The sequence below is a fragment of the Eublepharis macularius genome, chromosome 2, assembly GCF_028583425.1.
Source record: "Eublepharis macularius isolate TG4126 chromosome 2, MPM_Emac_v1.0, whole genome shotgun sequence".
Taxonomy (NCBI): Eukaryota; Metazoa; Chordata; class Lepidosauria; order Squamata; family Eublepharidae; genus Eublepharis; species Eublepharis macularius.
In genome coordinates, this window is record NC_072791.1 from 164,968,826 (window position 1) to 164,988,852 (window position 20,027).

General features: G+C 39.0%; 1 protein-coding gene across 1 annotated transcript in view; it reads left to right on the forward strand.

Annotated features, from left to right (window-relative positions):
• The window catches only part of SLC49A4 (solute carrier family 49 member 4), a 132,502-nt gene that overhangs the window by 37,928 nt on the left and 74,547 nt on the right, over positions 1-20,027 (forward strand). Inside the window, exon 3 of the mRNA XM_054971282.1 lies at positions 18,398-18,666. Coding sequence (XP_054827257.1) covers positions 18,398-18,666 — 269 coding nt within the window. The remainder of the gene's footprint in view (positions 1-18,397; positions 18,667-20,027) is intronic.

Genomic DNA, 20,027 nt, shown 5'->3' on the forward strand with positions numbered 1-20,027 from the left:
ATGTCAGTTATCTTGATACTGTTCTCTGGAGACACATCCTTTTAGTTCCCTCATGTTGCCCTTCCGTGTCTCAGTCTCCTTTCAGTTTCTTGGTTGCAATCTCGTTTTTGGTTGAAGATTAAGCCAAAGAACAGAAGATTTTTAAAAAAAAATCAATTCTTTCACTATCAATTTGAAAACTGTGTAATTGCTCAGTAGTTGTTACTTTTGTCTTCTTGATGTTCAGCAGTATTCCTGCTTTGGCACATTCTCCTTTAACCTTCATCATTAGTCATTTCAAGTCTTCTCTATTTTCTGCCAGTAACATTGTGTCATCTGCATATCTCAAACTGTTAATGATCCTTCCACCTGTTTTCAGTCCTGCTTCTTCTAAATTAATCTAGCTTTCCTTATATATGTTCTGTGTATAGGGTGAACAGATAGGGAGATGATATACATCCTTGTCTAACACCTTTACCCATTGGAAACGATTCTGTTTCCCCATATTCTGTTGTAACAGTAGCCTCTTGTCCAGAGTACAGGTTGTGCATCAAAACGATCAGATGTTATGGCATACCAATCTCTTTTAACACCATCTATAGCTTTCCATGATCCACCTTTGCTGTAATATATAAACCTTTGCTTTCATATGTAAAACACAGGCTGATTTTCTTCTGAAATTCCCTCCATTAGCTATCTTGAATTTGCAATACAATCTCTAGTGCCTCTTCCTTTTCTGAATCCAGCTTGAACATTGGCATTTCTTGTCCCATATATGGGTAAAAGTCTTTGGTGTAGAATTTTGAGAATCACCTTTCTGGTGTGAAAAATTAATCCAATGGGGCGATAGTTGCTGCAATCTTTGGTATCTCCTTTTTCAGAATTTGAATATAGATTGACCAGTCTATGGGCTATTGTTTTGTTTTTCATATTTGTTGACAGATTCTTGTTAAGATTTGATGTACTCAGTTTCTGTAGCTCGAAATTGCTGTATTGGTATACCATCTACTCCTGGTGATTTTCTTCCAATTGCTTTGAGTATAGCTTTCATTTTACTTTTTAAGATTTCAGGTTCTTTGTCAGAAGATACTTCTTTGATGGAATCGGTCACCCTTTCATTTCTTCTGTATAGTTCTTTAGTGTATTGTTTCTCTTTATTTTGTCCTGATCAGGTACTATATTTCCGTGTTGTTTTTTCAGCAGCCCTGGCAGTGGTTTGAATTTCCCTTTGATTACTTGATTTTTGTGGAACAGATGCCTTGTTCTTTTTTTGTTATTCTCTCTCTCTTTTTTTTTTTTTGCTCTGGTTATTTTGATAGTTCTGTTTGTCTGTGTGTGCAAGTAGCTGAAAAGCTGCATTTAGGATTCTGTTTCTATTTCTATCACTTTTAAACTTTTGCTTCATGTCTGTCTTTGGCAATTTTAAAGTTTAATCAGTCTATGGGGCGTGTGTGATCCAGGTCCAGGATTTAGCGGGGACGGGAGATGGATTTTTGCCAATCTGCCTAATTCCAGCTTTCCCCAATCAAATCAGAGAATCTTGGATCTCATTTGGGAACCTGGATCCAGACCCATGGATAAATCAGGGGTTAATCCAGGTTTATCTGGGAAACATTGCTTCAGCCTGGGCTGGCTCCTTCCTGAGCTTCTCCCATATTTTTTTTCCAAGAGGGGAGGGGTAGAAGGGAGGGGGGAGTGAGGCAGAGGCAGGAGGAATGGGGAGTGAGGCAGGGAGGGGGGAGTGAGTGGCCAGTCTCTGCAAGAGCTCACCTGTCTGCCTGGCTTTCCGGGAGTAACACTGGTTTAGCTGGGCTAAGTTGCAACAGAGTCCCTTGCTTCAGTTTGATTTGTGGAATTTGCTGCTTTGACATGATTCTCAATTTGATGTTGGTCCCCTTGCTTCACTTTGGTTTTGAGAGATTCTGTTCCTTTGTTTCAATTTGGTTCTGTTGAGCTTTCTCTGGGTTGAGTTTGGAGCTTGGATAGTGTATGGGGACAACTTGTTCAGGGGCCCATAGAATTGAATCTACAATCTTTCTGAAACTTGGGGTATCTTTAGAGGACATTCAGGAATAGGTTTCCTGCAAATTTAGTGGGGTTTGCTTGAAAAATGATTCCCCCCACAGCCCTCTGGATAGCCCCCAATAGGTTTCCTCATAGAAAATAATGGCTGAATAAATCTGGGATACTCTAATCTTGCCAAACTGGATTAAAGAGAATTACCCAGATTTCAGAGAACCCGGATTTTTGTTTCCCTGAAATCTCAATCTAGATTTCCCGGATTTTTTGGGTGCACACCCCTACATTAGTCATCCCTCTAGGCTTCTCCTTCCTTTTGGCAAAAAAAATAGCCTTTGCACATTCTTCCATAATAATGTTTCTGGTTTCATCCTACAGTTTTTCCAGTTCACAATCAATTGAACCCTGTAATGCAAATCATTTGTTTACACGGTTTTAAAATTCTTCACGAATGTGATTTAGATTATATTTTGACACTGGGATTCTTTTAGTATTTCTCTTCATTTTTATTCTAATTTTTTATATTAACAGTTCATGGTCTATACCACAATCAGCTCCTGATTAGCAGAGAGAATAGAGCTTCTCCATCTTCTGCTTCCAATTATGTAATCTGTTTGGTCCCTATGTTGGTGTTCAGTGATTTCCACGTTTGTTCAGTTGCCTGAAGCATGTGTTTGTAATGAACAAATCATTGGCTTCACATTTCTGTGAGTCACTCTTCTGCTTCATTTCATAATCTTAGTCCAAATTTTCCAACAATGTTTGATTCTGCTCTGCCTCCTACTTTTGCATTCTAGTCGCCTCTTTAAGGTGTTTTTGTCTAATTTTGCTGCAACAGACTAACAGATTATCTGCCAGAATCATCTCTGTTGACAATCTCTCCTGGACATCTGGGGTTGAAAGGACTATGAAGCCCTTACACTGGTACCTTTGACAGCCTTATTTGTCTGAGGTTCAAATGCACATAGGTCATGGTACTGAAGTATTTGGGGGTGTTGCTCACAATTTAGATAATTTAGCAAATATACTTTATTTGGGACATGTCAAGCCTACAGAGTTCTTCACTGTGGGAACTTAAATATTGATGGATTTGTAATGGTTTAAAGCAGTGGAAGTTTAAATGTGCATTTCTATATCTGATAGAACCCTAAAACTATCCTGATTCTAAATATTTAGTGTAACTGAGGGTGTAATTACAGCAGAGGCAAAGCATTTCTTGCATTTTTATCACACTTTTAATATAGGCCCGTGTGTTCTTTTAAGAAACTGAACATTAACTTTTAAAAGCAGACTTATAGTGTTATTGGTGGCAAAAGAAAGTCTGACATTTTCAAACAACGTTTGTGACAGTCTCAAGAATGTTTTGGAGAGAGACTTTAATGGGAACTTCACAACACGTGCAGTTTTTATCCTATCTTATAACTCTTGTTTATTATCCAGCCCTCTTACAGTTCATTTTCCCTTCAGAAATTCAATTCTTGACCAAAAATGCCAAATGCTACATCTTGACGTATTTTAATATAAATGAAGCTTACACAATTTTCAATTTCTCCTGTTATTTTGGTTTATTCACATTTCTTTTGTGGGCCCCAAAGGTAGCAGTTATTGACAACTGCTACCTCTGGTGTGATATGTGAAATGCCTTTTATTGTTCTTCCACCATAATTTAAACACAATAGGCATGAACTTTCCTCATGTGAGAACATTGCCTGTGTGCAGAGGGATCTGTTTCTCCCCTCTGTGCCTTAGTACTGTGCACAGGTAGATCACTGGAACAGACTAAGGAATGGGAGGCCTATCAAATTACTGCAGTAACTTGACTCATGGGCAGTATGTTGTGACTAGATGTAGGTTATGGGAGGCATATATAGAACTCTAATTTTATAGCATCCTGTTACACCAGAATTTTTCTACGTACAGATATCTTTTGTGCCCAGTAGGGACAAAATGTCAGTGGACAAAAACGTTTGTAGTAAGTGGTAAATAATAATAGTATTTCTTGTAAATGTTATGTTTTTATATAACATGAGAGCAGCCCTCTTGCTGGGTGTGAAACTTGAGTTCTAAACTGCTGAGGGGAATTTTTAAAGGCAGCAGGACAAAAGATCTTTCTTAAAATGTTTGATGTTATTAAATGTATCAACATGTCCAGTAGAAACCATTCCACACAGAGCATTGTTACAGTCAAAAGCAGGAGGAAAAGAGACACGTGTTTCGCATCCAAAAAAAAATCTAAGGTTCAGTCCTTGGCATCTTCAGTTAAAAGTGTACTAGGAAGTAGGTGTTGGTAACTGGTAAGACCACTGTCGAATTCTTTGGAGAGCAACTGCTGGTCAACATATACAGAACTGAACTAAGTGTGGCAGTCATATGTTCAAATCTGTTCAGGGGTAGTGACAGCTACCCCTTCAGATCTGCCCAGGAGAGAGTGAGTGACCCAGTCCTAGTAAATTTTTATTTTCTTCCTGAGAGAAAATATGAGTTAGGAAATGTTGGTAAAATGGTAAGACAGAAGTCGGATTGCTGTAAAAGGTATATCTTTTTCACTGTGTAATTTAAGGAATGCTTGAAAACCAGTTGGTCAGGGAGGAGGAATGTAGTTAATAAATTTAAGCAAGAAAAGGAGTTCAAGGCTCTAACAGGTGTATTTTGTTTCAGAGTAAAAAAAACTCAAGAATTTAATGAAGTGGGTACGCAGAAAGTGGAAGCAATAAGGAGACTAACAATCTGAAGCCAAGAGCAAGGTGGATGAAGCAGCTTACATCCCCTAGCCCTTCTACCCATTTGTCACAGCCTACAGTGTTACACCTGTATTAAGTGATGTTTTGTCACCATGCTGGTGGCAATTCATGAGAGCTTGGGGGTAGCATCCAGATCTCCTGATTACCTCCTTGCTGCAGACTAACTAGAACGAACTGTGCTCTGTTGTTTAAGATTGGTTGATTTAAACAAAGCTGAAGTTTATTGTGACCTGGATCACAGCCTCAAATATAGAAAAGACAACTAGCCGTTGCCTTGCTACTGTCATAGAAAAATTACCTTTTGTGATGAAACAAGTTATTTATTATGGGATTTATAGAATGGAATGCCAGCATTCTTATTGTTTTCTTTCTGTTACATGTTTTGTCTAAATATATCTGAATTAAAAAATGTAAGATACGGAACTGAATTGGGATCTAAATCAGTCTTCTGGTCGCAACAGGTTAAAGTATAGTGGACATAGGCCAGTAACAATCTATATTTATGTGAGGCACATTTACCTATGAAGTGAATATAAAGCATTATCTTAGGGCAAAATGCAGTCTTTTATGGACATACAGCAAGTATTTGTCTTCTTTTCTGACAGAAATAAGATGCTTACCATAAAACAGCAAGGTTTTAATGACCTCGTGAGTAGCTTCTAGGTTGAAGCTCCAGTGTGAGGTGATTCATTTGTTTCTTAAAGTGGTTTGATTTTTTGGATAGAAGCCTCCAGTGAAGCTCAGATTATTAATAATTTTATTATTTGTGAGCAGGATGCAGTTCATTGGGTTGTTCTCCCTCATATTAAAAATCAATAAAGCATTTGGCAAAAACTGCTCACTTGCCAAGTTCTTATGTAGAGAAAGAAACAACTGGGCTGCCAGTATATGTACTTATCAATGAGTAATAAACCTTCAAGGAGAACTATTTTGTAATGGAATTTGTAAATGGAGTTATTAAACAAAAGTGCTTAGTAGCCAAACCAAAATTTTAGCAGGCCATTTGGCCCAATTTGGGAAGCCCTTATGAATTGCTGACTCGTTTCGTACACGCTAAAAAGTATTATGTGGTACATTGCTATTCTGAGCAACAGCTCAGAACTGAGGCACCAAAGATGTGTCCTTGACCTGGCAGCATATAGCTTTGTCTGTGGCCCACTTGAAAAAGACACATTCTATGAACCACTTTTACTTCGATCTTGTTAGTATTGCCCACTGCTCAGCATAGTAAAATCGTAAGTCTTGTTAGGTCATGTTTCTTTCAATTGTAATGTGGCTTCCATTTTAAGTAGCTTCACTGATCCAAAGAAAAGGACTAGAGAACTGTATTTGATTCTGATAGAAAGTCTTTCAACGGCCACTGCCCAACTGATGTCTGAACAAGCTAGGCCGTGTTTGTGGAGGGTGATGGGTCAGTTTGTTTATTTTGAAAATTCTGTCATCTTTCCAGCAAACCTGATTGAGGCAGCTTATGTTTATGGACAAATCAGGTGGTTCCTAGCAACATGTTAAGAGAAGTGTGGTAGACTCATTGGATCTGAACAGGGCAACACACACAAGAACAAAGTGCCAGCTTTCCCTGCGCTGCTTTCTTCCACATAAAGCTCCACATAAAGCTCTCGTGATCTATCAAGGTCAGTGCTGTCTAGAGGTCTTTCATATAACCTACTGCCCGATCCTTTTAACTGGAGATGCCAGGGATTGATCCTGGGTGGAGCCATCATCTCCACAAATCCATTGTGCCTTTTGGTTGAAGGTATTTAACCCATCCAGGGTCTTGGCTTATGGAGAACTAAAGCTCCCGCTACTTCAATATCTTGATTGTTCTGGAGTTTCGTACACCTTCTTCAGGTGTCTGTACCACCTCCCCTGAGATGTCTAGCCTGTAGGCCTCTTTAGTACTATTTTGAATTTGTGTTTTTGGTGCAGGAAAGTCAGTATATGGTAGGATAGCTTGTCCCCTCTCCCCCCAAACTGAAGTAAGACTCAACCCTTGCAAGCACATAGTGTAGGCTTAGGGTTTGCAATTTTATCAGCCACCTCATCCTTTCAAAACATCTATCCTTATTCTTCCTTGAGTTTTTTCCCAGCCTTTAAAATTCATTTACAGAAATTACTAGCTCAGAAAAATATTATACTAGGCCATCTGCCAAAGAATACTCGTGTTAGTTGTATAAACTAAGGGAGGATGAAAAAACAAAACAAAATTTTAGCCTTGCTTTCTTCCAGTTTACAAAATCTTCCTCCTTGCTTGGTTGCATGGCGTAATTATTGCACAGCACAGGCAACCAGGCAAAGGCTATTTACACACTTGTCCTTTTCACCTGATGGCTCTTTCATCTGTCTAATATGTATCTTATCCATCATTGGCTCCTGTAATAAGCAATGGTTTACTTTAAAGTGAATGTGCATATTATCCTAAAAGATAAATTTCTTTATTGTGTGATGTTCTGTAAGTGTGACATCATGAAAGAAATCAACAGTGTTAAGAGAGGTTCAGTTTTGTTTTTCTTACCTTAGTGATCTCTTAATAACACATGTAGCCTATGCTTCTCTTTGCCCTTGTCTTTCAAACTTAGATGAAGCTTTGACCGAAAAAGCATTCTCAAGTGTGTGACAACTCTGATGGCTGTGCAATAACATGGTATTATGATGTGAGGATCTGAAGGAATTTGTCACTGTACTGTCAAGGGTCTCACTGTATTTTTATGCTGTTGCCTTTTAACTGTCAGGATGTCTGATCGAGATGCTCCCGTCTTGGCCTGGTATTGTGCTGTTTGTTTCATTGCAAATCTTTGTTTCTTGTTTGGCAGGCTTTTGGTTAAAAACATTTTTAAAATAACTAGATTTCCCCTCCAATTACTTCAGAAATCAGAGTTCATTGGGTTCTAAAAATGCTTTTCTTTAAAAGCAGCAGCAACAAAAGCCCATACACATAAGTGAGAGCAGTACCAAATTCAAATTAAAAAAACCCTCTGGACTGACTTTGGCCATTTTTACATTTGCTTGTTCTTTTGTAGTTAGTTGTAGGTTATGTGATGTGAAATATGTTCCTAAACAAACTCTGTGGACAACATCTTCATAAAGGTCCTATTTTCTTTACTGTTCAGCAAGAAGCCCTATTTTGTGGCTTCACTTATTTTTCTCTTTTCTATCAGGAATATGTTTCTTTTTATGGAGCCAAATGGCTTGTAAATTACCCATCGTGCACTGGTAACTGTATATATTGAAAATGAAACCAAATATAATACTAACCCAAGTCCATAAATATTCAGTAAGCATAAAACTTTTCAGTAAAAATAAGTCATTTTGCCGTAATAACTCAAAATAAGTTCCCATTTCCATACAAATAGCCTTTTTTGGTATGCTTATATTAGTAGGTAGAAATGTTAGGTTCTCAGAAGTAAGTTATTTTCCAAGGCTTTTATCTAGGTGTGAACATTAGTTTTCTGACCATAGCCATATCAAGGTCACTGTTTTAAGTGGAGTATTTGGTACCACCTTCTATTTATTTGTATGTCTTTGTATTTACAGCTTTTAAAAATCATATTCACATGCAAGCTAACAGGGTGATAAAGGTTTTTTTCTCCATTTTGTGTATGTTTAAAGGAAAGGTAACCAGGTCCATAAAACTATAATATAAAATTCATTAATATTGCAGTTTTTGAAAGCTGGATTAAGTTAATATTCATTTTCATACCTGCTACATTTACTAACATTTTGATTTACGTATTTGTAATCATTTTGTCTTGTTCATTAATTTCAACAGTAATGAGTAAGAACAGCAGTTTCCTTAAGCTGTATGAATTTTGTGATTCAAACTAAAGTCACTTACAAATGCTACTCCCAGCAGTGAGTGAGGAGTACTGCATGTACAACCAAACTGGCTGGTACAACTCACATACCAGCATTCCTTATAACATAAACTTTTAAAACCATATGTACACAACACTCACCAAGAGTTGCTTTTCACTCCATGCTAAAGCTTGCATAATAAGAAAATAAAATGCTTCCTTCTTGCAGATTGCACCATGATAAAAACAATGCATACACTAACTTCTTAATTTGTGAAGTAACCTAGAAGCTCTTCTCTGTATCTGATGATAAATGATAGTTTGTTGTAGAGCAATGACAAACACTAGCAACAGTGCAATCCTAATCATAGTAACATCCTTCTAAATCCATTGAAGTCAATGTGACATAGAAGGATATAACTCTGTTTAGGATTAAGCTGTAAATCTACCAGGTGTGAACTAACATTTATTCCATGAATGTTGCCATTTCATTCAGGAGGCAAGTACTTAAAATGTGATGAGCTGTTGAGCTGTTAATTGTAAATACTATCAACAATAGAATTAATGCATCACTGTTATTATTTTATATGTGTTTTAAAATGAATGATAATACCCAGTGGAATGAATTATATGCAGTGCTTATTTATGTAGGAACTTAGGGTACATCAGAGTAAAAGAATAGACAGTATACACTGCCTTAGTTGGCCAGCTGTTTTGAAGGTGAATTTGCTAGGCTGTTTACTAGTTCAAAGCTGTTAATCCAGAGTTAATGCTAATACAGGACTGTGTTATGGCTTTCAAGCATGTTTTAAAAAATCTGAAGTTTTAGTTTGGCATTCATTGACTTCAGTCTTGAGGCAGAGACTTGGTAATTGATTATTTTGTAATTCTCTGAGTTAAAATTTTCCTTCTGTATTCCCACCCTACCCCATCCTTTTTATAGTTTTTTTGCAACTTTCTTATGAAAAGCCTTGCACTCAGGGTTTGAACTCTCAGTTCTCACTACATTGTGTGGTACCTGAAAATAATTAGCTGAATATTGGAAAAATAATATACAATCCTAAGAGCAAAGCGCAGGATATAGAAATCGATCAAAATGCAACGCGTAGTTTAGCCAGGCTTGAAAATGCTTTCCAACAGGGCAAAGCTCTGAACGAAATTGTCTTGCTATGCTCATCTTTCATACAAAAGACATCTTGCATTACAGAATCAAACTTAAATTACAGTATGAGGCATTGGGGGAAAATGCAGTTGCTCTTTGCTCCTTCTGAATAACTGAAACAAGGAGAAAATGGGGAAATAACAGGAACAAATGCTTCTAATCTCAGAGCAATTTTTAGAACAGATGATGGTCTGCAAGGAAGAGTTCTGATAGTCCTTTGTGGCCAAAATCTGCTACAGTGATAACAAGACACTATAACAAACAGCAAAATGCACTGATACTGTTGTGTTCATATTTCTCTGTCATCTGTATTAGCTGCAGAAAATTTGTCTCCTAGAATAGCAGTAGATCACTACATGTGGACCACATTATGAGTATCTTGTCTAAAAAGATAAGGGACAGATACACAGAAAAACAGTGAAAAGTAGCTTAGAGTTCATGAATCAATGAGTGAATATGAACATATGGCAGAGAGATTTCAGCATGGAGTAGTTTGAAAACATCTGTTCCAACATGGGGCTGCTATACCTGGTGCTTGTTTCCCAAAATACAAAACATGGGAAAGTGTGGGAAAATCAGGTTGTAGGTGGTTCACTTGTAAGTATTTTTCAGAGTGAATTTGATCACAAGTTTACTACTTAATATATCTACATTCCATGATTACTGTTTTTATAGAATGTGAATCAAAATATACTTAGATTAGAACAGTCTTTCAAAAACACTTTAAACATTTACAGTGCTCAAAGTATTTTGTTTGCCTATGTGAACTTCCCTATCATACAGTATAAGTGCTTGTTCTGGCAAATTACTTGCACAGAACAAATTACCTGCTTTGGTAAGATATGTGAGAACTTCAAGTCTTCAGACTAAGTATTGAACCTGTAAATCACAAATCTATGCAGAATAACATTAAATGGAAAATGTATTGAGTGTGTGATACCATCACAAGTCTTCCCCTTCCCCAAATATGTTGTATTAGTTAGGAAAGAGAAATAGCATATGGGCAAGGGAAGGTGGTAATAGTAGTCTTTATTTGAAGTATAAATGATTTTGAAGTTGTATGTGTGTTTTGCGATCTGAAGAATACATTGGGCTTGTGGGATTTTTAGATGGAAAGGTTTTTTTTTTAAATGTTGCCTTATAACAAAACTTATCAAGGGACCTTAAATACATTAAAACGAAAGCACAATAATTAAAATATAAACAAAAAGCATTAAAATTTGAACCCTAAATCTCAAACCAGGTAGCAACAGAATAAAAGCAGCAGCTTTTATACAGTGATTGCCCAACATTTGGTGACAGTTGAAAATTGTGTGAATGTCATTTTCTGTTACTGCCTGAAAAATCACTCTGTTGAATAATAAATTACAGAAAGGTAGCCATGTTACTGTGTTGCAGCAAAAAAAAAAAGGGCTTGTGGTACTTTATAGACATAAAAGCTTTTGTAGATGAGGAGTCATTGTAAGGGCATGCACTTAGAAAAAAATTGTTATAATTTTGGATCTGGGCTTTGGGAAGGCTTAATTGCTTATTTCCAGGGAAGACAGTAGTTTGAATTCAAATCTATGAGTTTTTTGAGGGTTCTGGAACCACTATTTTCAATGAGGAATGTATATGAAGTTCGGGGTAGCTTTTTGTAAAGATAATGACACCAAATTTGCAAAGAACATGATCTTCCCTCTAATTTAAAGACCCCATAAATTTCAATCAGATTGAGAAAAGAGGGTGTGTGATTTTACAGACCCCAAAAGTAGGTTCCTCTCCACGCAGTCTCACTTCTCTCTACTGTTTTCTAAAATGGTGGTTAAGTGAAAGCCTAGAAGGAGAGTTCCAGCCAGCCATCAGCGTTTGAAAGAGAAAAAAAAAAGCCCTGTCTGCATTTTGACTGACTGACATTTTTTTTACTACTCTGCTGAAAACTGCATTTGTCAGCTTTCCTTGTTGTGGTCTTCCATTTGTTTTCTCTCACAAAATGAGGGAGGCTTCCTTTGCAGACTCTCCCACCTCCACTGGTCTGCCATTATTCCCTATGGGGAACTTTGGAGCAGTTTTTCAACTAAATGTCACCAAAATTGCAGCGGAGCTTCTTTTGCCTGTCCACCAAAGAACCCCCAAGTTTCAAGCAAATTGAACAAAGGATCTAAATTCTATCGCCTCCTGAACAGGGAAAAATTCTCTCCACACCACAAAGGTAAGGGGAAGGAGAATGGCAGCTCTCTGAAGTTTGGGGCTGGAAATGCTCTGTGCTTCTCCTGCAAGGATCCAGTTGGAAAGGAGAAATGCCATTGCCCAGGAAATCAATAGAATTAAAGGGAAACATGAGCTTATGTTGCATGGTTGGTAAGCCCTAGAAATCAATAAAAAACACAAAAGTTTTCAGGGAGTAGATTTCATGATTCCCAAGCAGTATGGATTAGTGTTACATAGCAAGACCCAAAACCAATTATTTCTGTTTTTTTCTTGCTTGGAAATTTTGTAATGCCACCCCTAAGTCATCATGCATGAATGTAATGCCTGTAGTGTAAGAGAAACCTTTAATTTCATTGGACACTAAATGGTCAGCGTCAAGCTTACTGTTGAATTCTGCAGTTTTATGCTGGAAACTCTCTTTGTAGTTCTTTGTTGAATAACGTTTTTAAAATAAGATTTGTTACCACTTTGTCATTTGTATACAGACTGACTTTTTATCCAGTATAAATTATTGGGTTGTATCCAAAGGACCATGACCAGAGCTCTGCTTGTGAGTAGAACTTGCTGTTTCTTTGTCCTTGCTTCAGCTACAGTTCTGCCCTTGGGGTTCAGTGAACCCCAGGAATAGTGCTGGCATGAAGAAGACACGCTGTGGGAGGAAACTGGCAGCTGTCCTCCCTGCTGCCAGGGGATGTGACCTTCCACTGGCAGAAAATGAGTGTTGGATCCACTCATGGTTCACATGTGATATTATATACTATGCTAAAGAATGAGCAGGTACATGGGTCCCTGATCTAGCCGTTTTTAGGCCTTCTCGTAGTGTTGCCTCAGTGAATATAGGGACAGAGTATGTTGGTGAACATGATCCCTGGGCCTGTGTATCTGTCATGTGCCACACACTTAGGTGTGATTGTCAGTATTCATGAATGCATATTCCAAAAGAGGAATTCAAAAATTGCTGACAGTTCCAGGTTATTCACACATGAATTTCACAGAAAAATATTACTTTGGAAATTCCAGTGGAAGATAGTCCTACTTGTGGCCTGATAAATATTGGGGGTGCTTATTGTTCTTCGGTGGTGGTGGTGGAGAGTGCCCTCATATTGTTCTTTAGGAGCTTCAAGATGTGGAAAGGCAGTGAAAAAGCTCACCTAAGGAAAAGGTGGCTTCTCAGATATACAGAAAAAAAGAAAATAGAAAATAGAAAAGACTTTCCCAGTGTCCTGAAGAGGACTGAGCATGAGTGTTGCCTCCAAAATGGATGTGTAAGTTTTTTTTAAAAAGTAACACATATACTGAAATGCATACGTTGCCTTTCATACTAAATGTACATTTCAAAGGTATCACAAACCCAAAACCCACCATAACCCAATGTTCTGCAGCTACTGCTGAGTGCTCCTGCTGAACCAGGCCCAGTTGCATGGTGTGGAACTCACAAGGAATTGTAGGGGAACTGAAAATTGCATCTTCTGGAGGGGAGCTGCTGTTGAACAGTAGCAAGCCACCAGGCCTGGGTTGAGTCATGCATGTCATGTGGTATCAAGCCACCTAGTGGTTGCTGGAGGACCTGGCCCTGATTCCTCCTCCCTCAAAGGCCAAAACAACCCTGGAAAAGGCCCTACCCCCTCCCCTCTACCGTTTCCCGACAAAAAACAAGCCTGGAATACTGATCTGTTACTTGGTTGCCCAGCAACAACCACAGATTAAAGGCAGCTCTGACGGCCAAACACAGACAGCCAAACACAAACACAGATGCCGCCGGCATCACCCACCGTTCTTTTCTCGCCAGCGCACTCCTTTTTGGCCTGGCGGGCGGGCACATGAGGGGTGCTGCCAGCGAGTGGCCAGACCCCCTGCCCCCTGAGGGGAGGCGGCTTGTCGCCGTCTCCCTGTGCCTGCCGGGCCCGGGGGCCACTGCCAACACCCACCTTCCCACATAGCTGGGAATAGCAGCGCGCCCCGCTTTGGCCTCCACGATCCACGATTCACGGATCGGGAACAGGAGATGATCGGTGTGGATCGTTTAGTCAGGATCGTCACCAGCGCCGATCCACGATCAGCTGGATCGGCAATTTTTTTTGGATCATGGAGCCGTGAACAGACAAGACAGCTCTTATAACAAACCTGAGAAAAGCCCTAGATTTTCAGGGGGGGAAACCCGGTTGGATTTAAAAAACCTAATATAATAAAAGCAGTGCTTGTACCTTTTAAGAAGTGAATGGCCTCCGAGATCTCAGTGTGGAGTGCTGGGCACATGTACACACATGAAGCTGTCTTATACTGATTCAGACCATTGGCCCATCAAGGCCTCATTGTCTACTCAGACTGGCAGCAGCTTTGCAGGGTCTAAGGCAGAGGTCTTTCACATTACCTACTGCCTGGTTCTTTTAACTGGAATTGCCTGAGATTGTACCCAGAACCTTCTGCATGCACAGTAGAGGTTTTTTCAGTGAGCCACAGCACCTCTCCAATCACTACAATATCACCAGCCTTCAAACCTTTGTTTCAGTCAGTAAAAGGCAGGAGAAAGGCCCTTTTCAGGGCTATATTTACTCATTTCTGCACTGGAGGGAGGACACATTAGAACCAAGCCCAGCAGCAACCTCCAGGCGATTTGCTAACATACAACTTGCACAACTCACCTCAAGTCCAGCGATGGCTATTAAATGACTTGATACCACACAACTCACCTTGGTCCGGGGCAGCCTTCACACAGCTAGTGTGACTTGGCTGAGTCTGGCAGTGACCACCATACAAGTCACTTGAACAACTTGCTATCACATGATTTTGCAACTTGTCCGGACATTACCTAGGGAGAGGGAAGGAAGGGAGGAAGGAAAGCTGCGAGCCAGTGGGTGTAATGGTTAGAGTAACAGACTAGGATTTGAGAGACCTACATCCCATGGAAGCTTGCTGGGTGACAATATTACAGGGTTGTGAGGATAAAATGGAGGAGAGGAAAATGAAGTAAGCAGCTTTGGGTTTCCGTTTGGGAGAAATGTGAGGTATCAATAAAGTAAATAAATAAATCTGAAGAAATAGGGGGCAGGTGAAAGAATGGTTGGTTGATAAGTGGGAAGGAGAGAAGGAAACAATGAAGGGGAGAGAGGATACGGGGGCTGCCAGGAAGAGAGAAGGAAATAGTGTGAGGAAGAAAGTACAGGAGAAAATGAAATGATGCCCTCAAGTCCTTGCTTGTTGTCTTATAAAAGCAACCTCCTGAGTTGTTCCATTCTACTAATTTTAAAGATGTTCTCCTGAATATTTTCTTTGGACACCCTGCATAATAGTAAAAGTGTGGGAGCCTTCCTCCCCTTCTGAGGCAGGTCCTTCCACAAGGTGGGAACCACCACTGAGAATATGCATGAACAGGTAATTGCCAATCTTGCCCATTTACAGGGTGGCATCTTCAGAAGCCTTTGCTAAGATCAGCAATAGTGCATAGCAGGGGAGGCAGGTATATGGGTCTAAGGCCATTAAGGGTGATAAGTACTTTGAGTGGAACCCAATAACAGGTCCGTCACCAATGGAGTGACTGTAGAATGGATGTCACAGGCATAGCTCATCTAGTGCCCAACAGTTGACTTTAGTGGCAGAACGCATATACAGTTCATTACAATAGTCAAGCCTCAAGGTAACCATAGCATGGATGTGGGTAATCAGATCAGTCAAGTCAAGGTAGGAGGCTATGGGAAAGGAACAGGATTTGTGTGTGTGTGTATACGCATACATGCACTTAGTGTTCAGGCAGTCATTGGATGGGGGAGAACGATGGAAGTTGTGCTCCCTGCGTTTGGCAGCTTAATGTGTTTTTGTGGCCGGAGAGTGTTTTTCTAAGAAGGTGTATATTAGCTTATTTGGTAACAGCAGTAAGGCTTCTTTTATCTCTTCTAACCTTCCCCCATTCCTGTCAACCAAAAGGAGAAGTGACTTTATTGTGCCACTGTCATTTTTCTTTTTTTATGTTATCTGTTTCTTTCCTATTTCCCAAGATATTAAGTAATCACATACCTCCTTATATGATGCTGCAAAAACAGTGACAGTTGCAGCTCTTCGATATACTCATTCTTTGCTAATGATAATATTTTGATGGAAGACTTTGAAACTTCATAATGCACAGTTTTACCTACATACATTCCTCTTCCTTTTTTATTCCTTATACAGTATCAGTAATTCTTTTCAATGTGATCTGATAATACAGCCTTGCACATCCATCATGCAAAGAATCCAGTTTATACATACAATGTAATTTGAGTTGTATTTGCAGCTTCCTGATGTATCTGGCAGTATATGTGGTTGTTACTAGGAAACAGTTTTCTCTACTAGGCAATAACAGAGCAATTGCACCTCTCAGTCCATAGTGATTTTGCTTATTCAGGTTTTGTTTTTTCTAAATATCTCTGAAATACAGCCATTGCTTGTACAATAGAACATTGCCACATCCAAAGAGAGACATGCCATTCTTTATAGGTCCAGTATGAATAATACCATGTTGTTAAGCTTCCTATGGGTTTACTCAAGAAGCAAGATATTTTACTACAGTTGGAAGCAGACCAATGTTCCTCTGTTGGAAAAGTTACGTAAATGTTAAATAATTGTCAAGCATTTAGGAGTTTAATTTTGGATCATGATCCAGGAGAAGCATATGGCTCCTTAACACCACACAGGCGCGTTATTTCAGCAGCTATTGCGAGGATTATGAGGCCTCTGGAATTTGTCAGCTTTCTGGGCTTTCTCTTGGGCTTTTCCATCTGTCAGACAAAAACCTTTGGATTGCATCACTGTTCAAAATGCTTATTGCTAAGTTAGCGATTTTTTTGTTGGCTTACTACAGAGATCTCAACATACAGTACCTGGGATGATCTCCTGTTTCTTGATGATAGAATGTTGTTCCTCTGATTTTTATTTTTTTTTAATCTTTGATTGTATTGAGTTTGTCATTTTTACCTAATATAAAAAGCAGTGTACAAGCTTTTAAAATGTAAAAATACAAACGTTACCTCAAGCAGAAACTTCAGTTAAACAACATATTCAGTTTGTTTTAATTTTCTATGTTAGTTGTATTCTCTGTGAGAAAACTCTAAACATACATATTTTTTCTTTTCCTGTAATTTCAAATTTTTCCTATAGTATCCACATTCTATACTCCCCCCCTTGTCTATCCATAAATAATGGTCAGTATTAGCTGTAGTTTTCGTGCCTCAAGAACATTTCCTTTTTGCAAGGGTATAGCGCCCCAGAAAAGGAGGGGAAAAGATGTTTCAAACTGTGATGGAAAGGCCCCTGGACTGCAGGCTTTACAGTACAATCCTGTGCAAAGTTATTCCTGGCTAAACCCAGGGAAATGAGTAGAGTAGAGTAACTCAAGATTGTACTGATAGAGCTTCAGAATGGAACAAGGATGTGTTGCACAGTCAAATGGATTCGATGGTTCCTGAAGTATGATTTCAGGAGGTTCGGTTGCATGATCAAAGTCTTCTGGAATAAAGAAGGGGAAAATGGCAGTTTCCCTCAACTGTCTCTGTAGTGCCGAATAGAATACACAGGTCTTTTAAAACGTTGAGAGTAGAAGAAAATATGTTACCTAAATTAATCAATTTATTTCTGTGAGGCACTAGAGGCAATGAAAGCCATAAGGTCTACATAGTGTTTGGAAGGAAAGAAGTCACGATGAACAAAGTATCAACCTAGATGGTCTTCCAGTTGAAGAACCTTTCTCTAATGACTAAACTTTGTATTTCCCAAAACAGATACCGGTTATAGGTATCTAGCTATTCTAAGGCTCTGTAAGCTGCAGGCCATAGACATTTCCACCATGGCCTTGGGCCATCTTTCTCCCCTTCCATGCTTTTTGTGGGGGAGGGGTTCATTTTTTGTTTGTACTCAGCCTCAAGCCTGATGAAAAGTTTGGAAAATACTATTTTGCAGTATTTTGGTTGATATCATATGACTTTTGATTTGATAGGATTTACTTCTCCAAGTAAGGGCTACTGAGAGAAAGTTGATAGTCATTTGGAGGAAGGAGTGTTACAGAAGAGTGAGATGAGCAAGCAACATAAAGAATTGTGTCTTGAGAGAAGAAAAAAGATGTTAAGTGGGTAAAGGAAATGGCCATTATGGATAGAAAAAGAACTATTAAAATAACACCTAAAGTATAAGTCTGAGGAAAAGGTAGATAATCTTATCAAGGAAGATGAAGAATTTATGAGGTATAGTTATGCTTAGTTCTGGAGTGGTTATCTTTAAGGAAATGAGGTGCCATCCAACCAGGAACTTCAGAAACACAAGTAAGAGAAGAATGGAAGATAGAAGAGATGGTTGAAAATTACTATTATGGAAGTGGCAGTTAAGGCTGAATGAATTACAGGAGTAAGAAGGATGATGTGGCTTTTTTAAGGGGAACCAAGAAAAATGTTATTTCCCCTCTTCTTTTTTTCTGATACATTATTTGAAACTTTGAACTTGGAGTATCTGCGGAGTTGTGTGTATATCTGTGTTGTTTTTCTTTCCAGGATGATTCATGGCGGGCAGCTGTTGAATGGATTGGCAGGCCCAACTGTAACAAGTGCTGCTCCATTCCTCTCCACAACATGGTTTTCCCCAGATGAGCGTGCCACTGCTACAGCTATAGCATCATTGATCAGTTACCTTGGTGGAGCCTGTGCATTCTTAGTAGGACCACTGGTGGTTCCAGGGCCGAATGGGTCATCAGCACTTCCACTTGCATCTGGGAGCAGCCCTGAGTATATCAAGGACCGCATTGAGGCTGTGCTGTATGCAGGTATTAAAGGAGCCCTTTAACTTCTGTCAAATATATAAGATGCATCTATTATGAGTTGGTTGCTGCCCTCTAGTGACATGTATAGAAATAAATCTTGGTCATAATGAGCTTTAAAATTATTTGCCCTACCTCTTGAAGTACCAGACCAGACTCCGTGTGTGCTGTATGGCTGTTGATTTTTCTCTTTTCTTGAATACCACAAAGAGTCTTTCCAGAAGTAATAACTTTTTAAGATATCCATATCTGTACTGTCCCTAGGCATTGTTTTTACTCTGGAATGATAGTGTATTAAAACTGAGCACTTGAGTAGAGATTCCTTCTCTTCATTTCAAAAGCTGATCAGTTTAGCAAGCATTAGTAAGATTCAGAAGACCCTTTAAGAGCCACTGGAATTTTACTGAATTTTACTAATACTTGCAAAACTGAGCAGCTTTTGAAATGAAGAGAAGGAATCTCTACTCAACTGGTTTGTTTTCCATTATAAATCAGTTTTAAGCTATGTGAAAAATGTTGTTCTATTTAGATTTTAATTTGCTCATTCTCAGGGCCCATGGTAGGTAACAAGCTTAAAACAAAATCAGATAACGCTAGTAGAATGAAACACCCAATAAATGTATCTTTATCGTTACCCTGCACCTGTTCAGCCCCAGTCACTTTCACCAGTTCAGCCAAGAAAATCTTATGCTGAGTTTGGCAACACTAGTTGATTTTAAGCTGATAATTACCTCATAATAGATTGGTAATTCTTTAGCTGGAGATGCCAGGGATTAAACCTGAAGCCTCCTGCATGCAAACCTTGTGTTTTATCTCTAAGCCACAAGTCTGCTCCATTGATTTGTGTGTGTTAATATGAAAGAGCAAGTAAATTGATTTCCAGTGGCTCTGAATTAGTTTAAACGCTCTTCTCTCTGTTACTTGGCACATCTTTTAAAAATGTGGCTATGGCTAAGCTTTCATTTTGGAGTCTGGACCATTATTCACAGTAGTGCCTTCAGTGCTTTGGGGTTGTCTTAGAATTCTGGCTTTGTGTGTGTGTACATATATATATTAATTTTTGTCTTAGAAAAAGGTCTTCTTTCATCACATGTGTTGTGATCTCTGAATTTGTGCAATACGTGTTCTTCATTGCCACCACTTGACAACCTATAACATTGAGATGCACTGTTGCATCAAGGAAAATGTCTGGAAATGTGCAGCACAATGTCTTGTAATTCTCACTGTCCCAACAGTGAGCTATCATGTTCTTATTATGTGTGCCTAGCTCAGTTTAGATGTTGTGCAAAATCATGCTTTACAGTGAAATCCTAAGCAGAGTTGCTCCAGTCTAAGCCCATTGAAATCAGTGGGCTTAGAGTGGAATA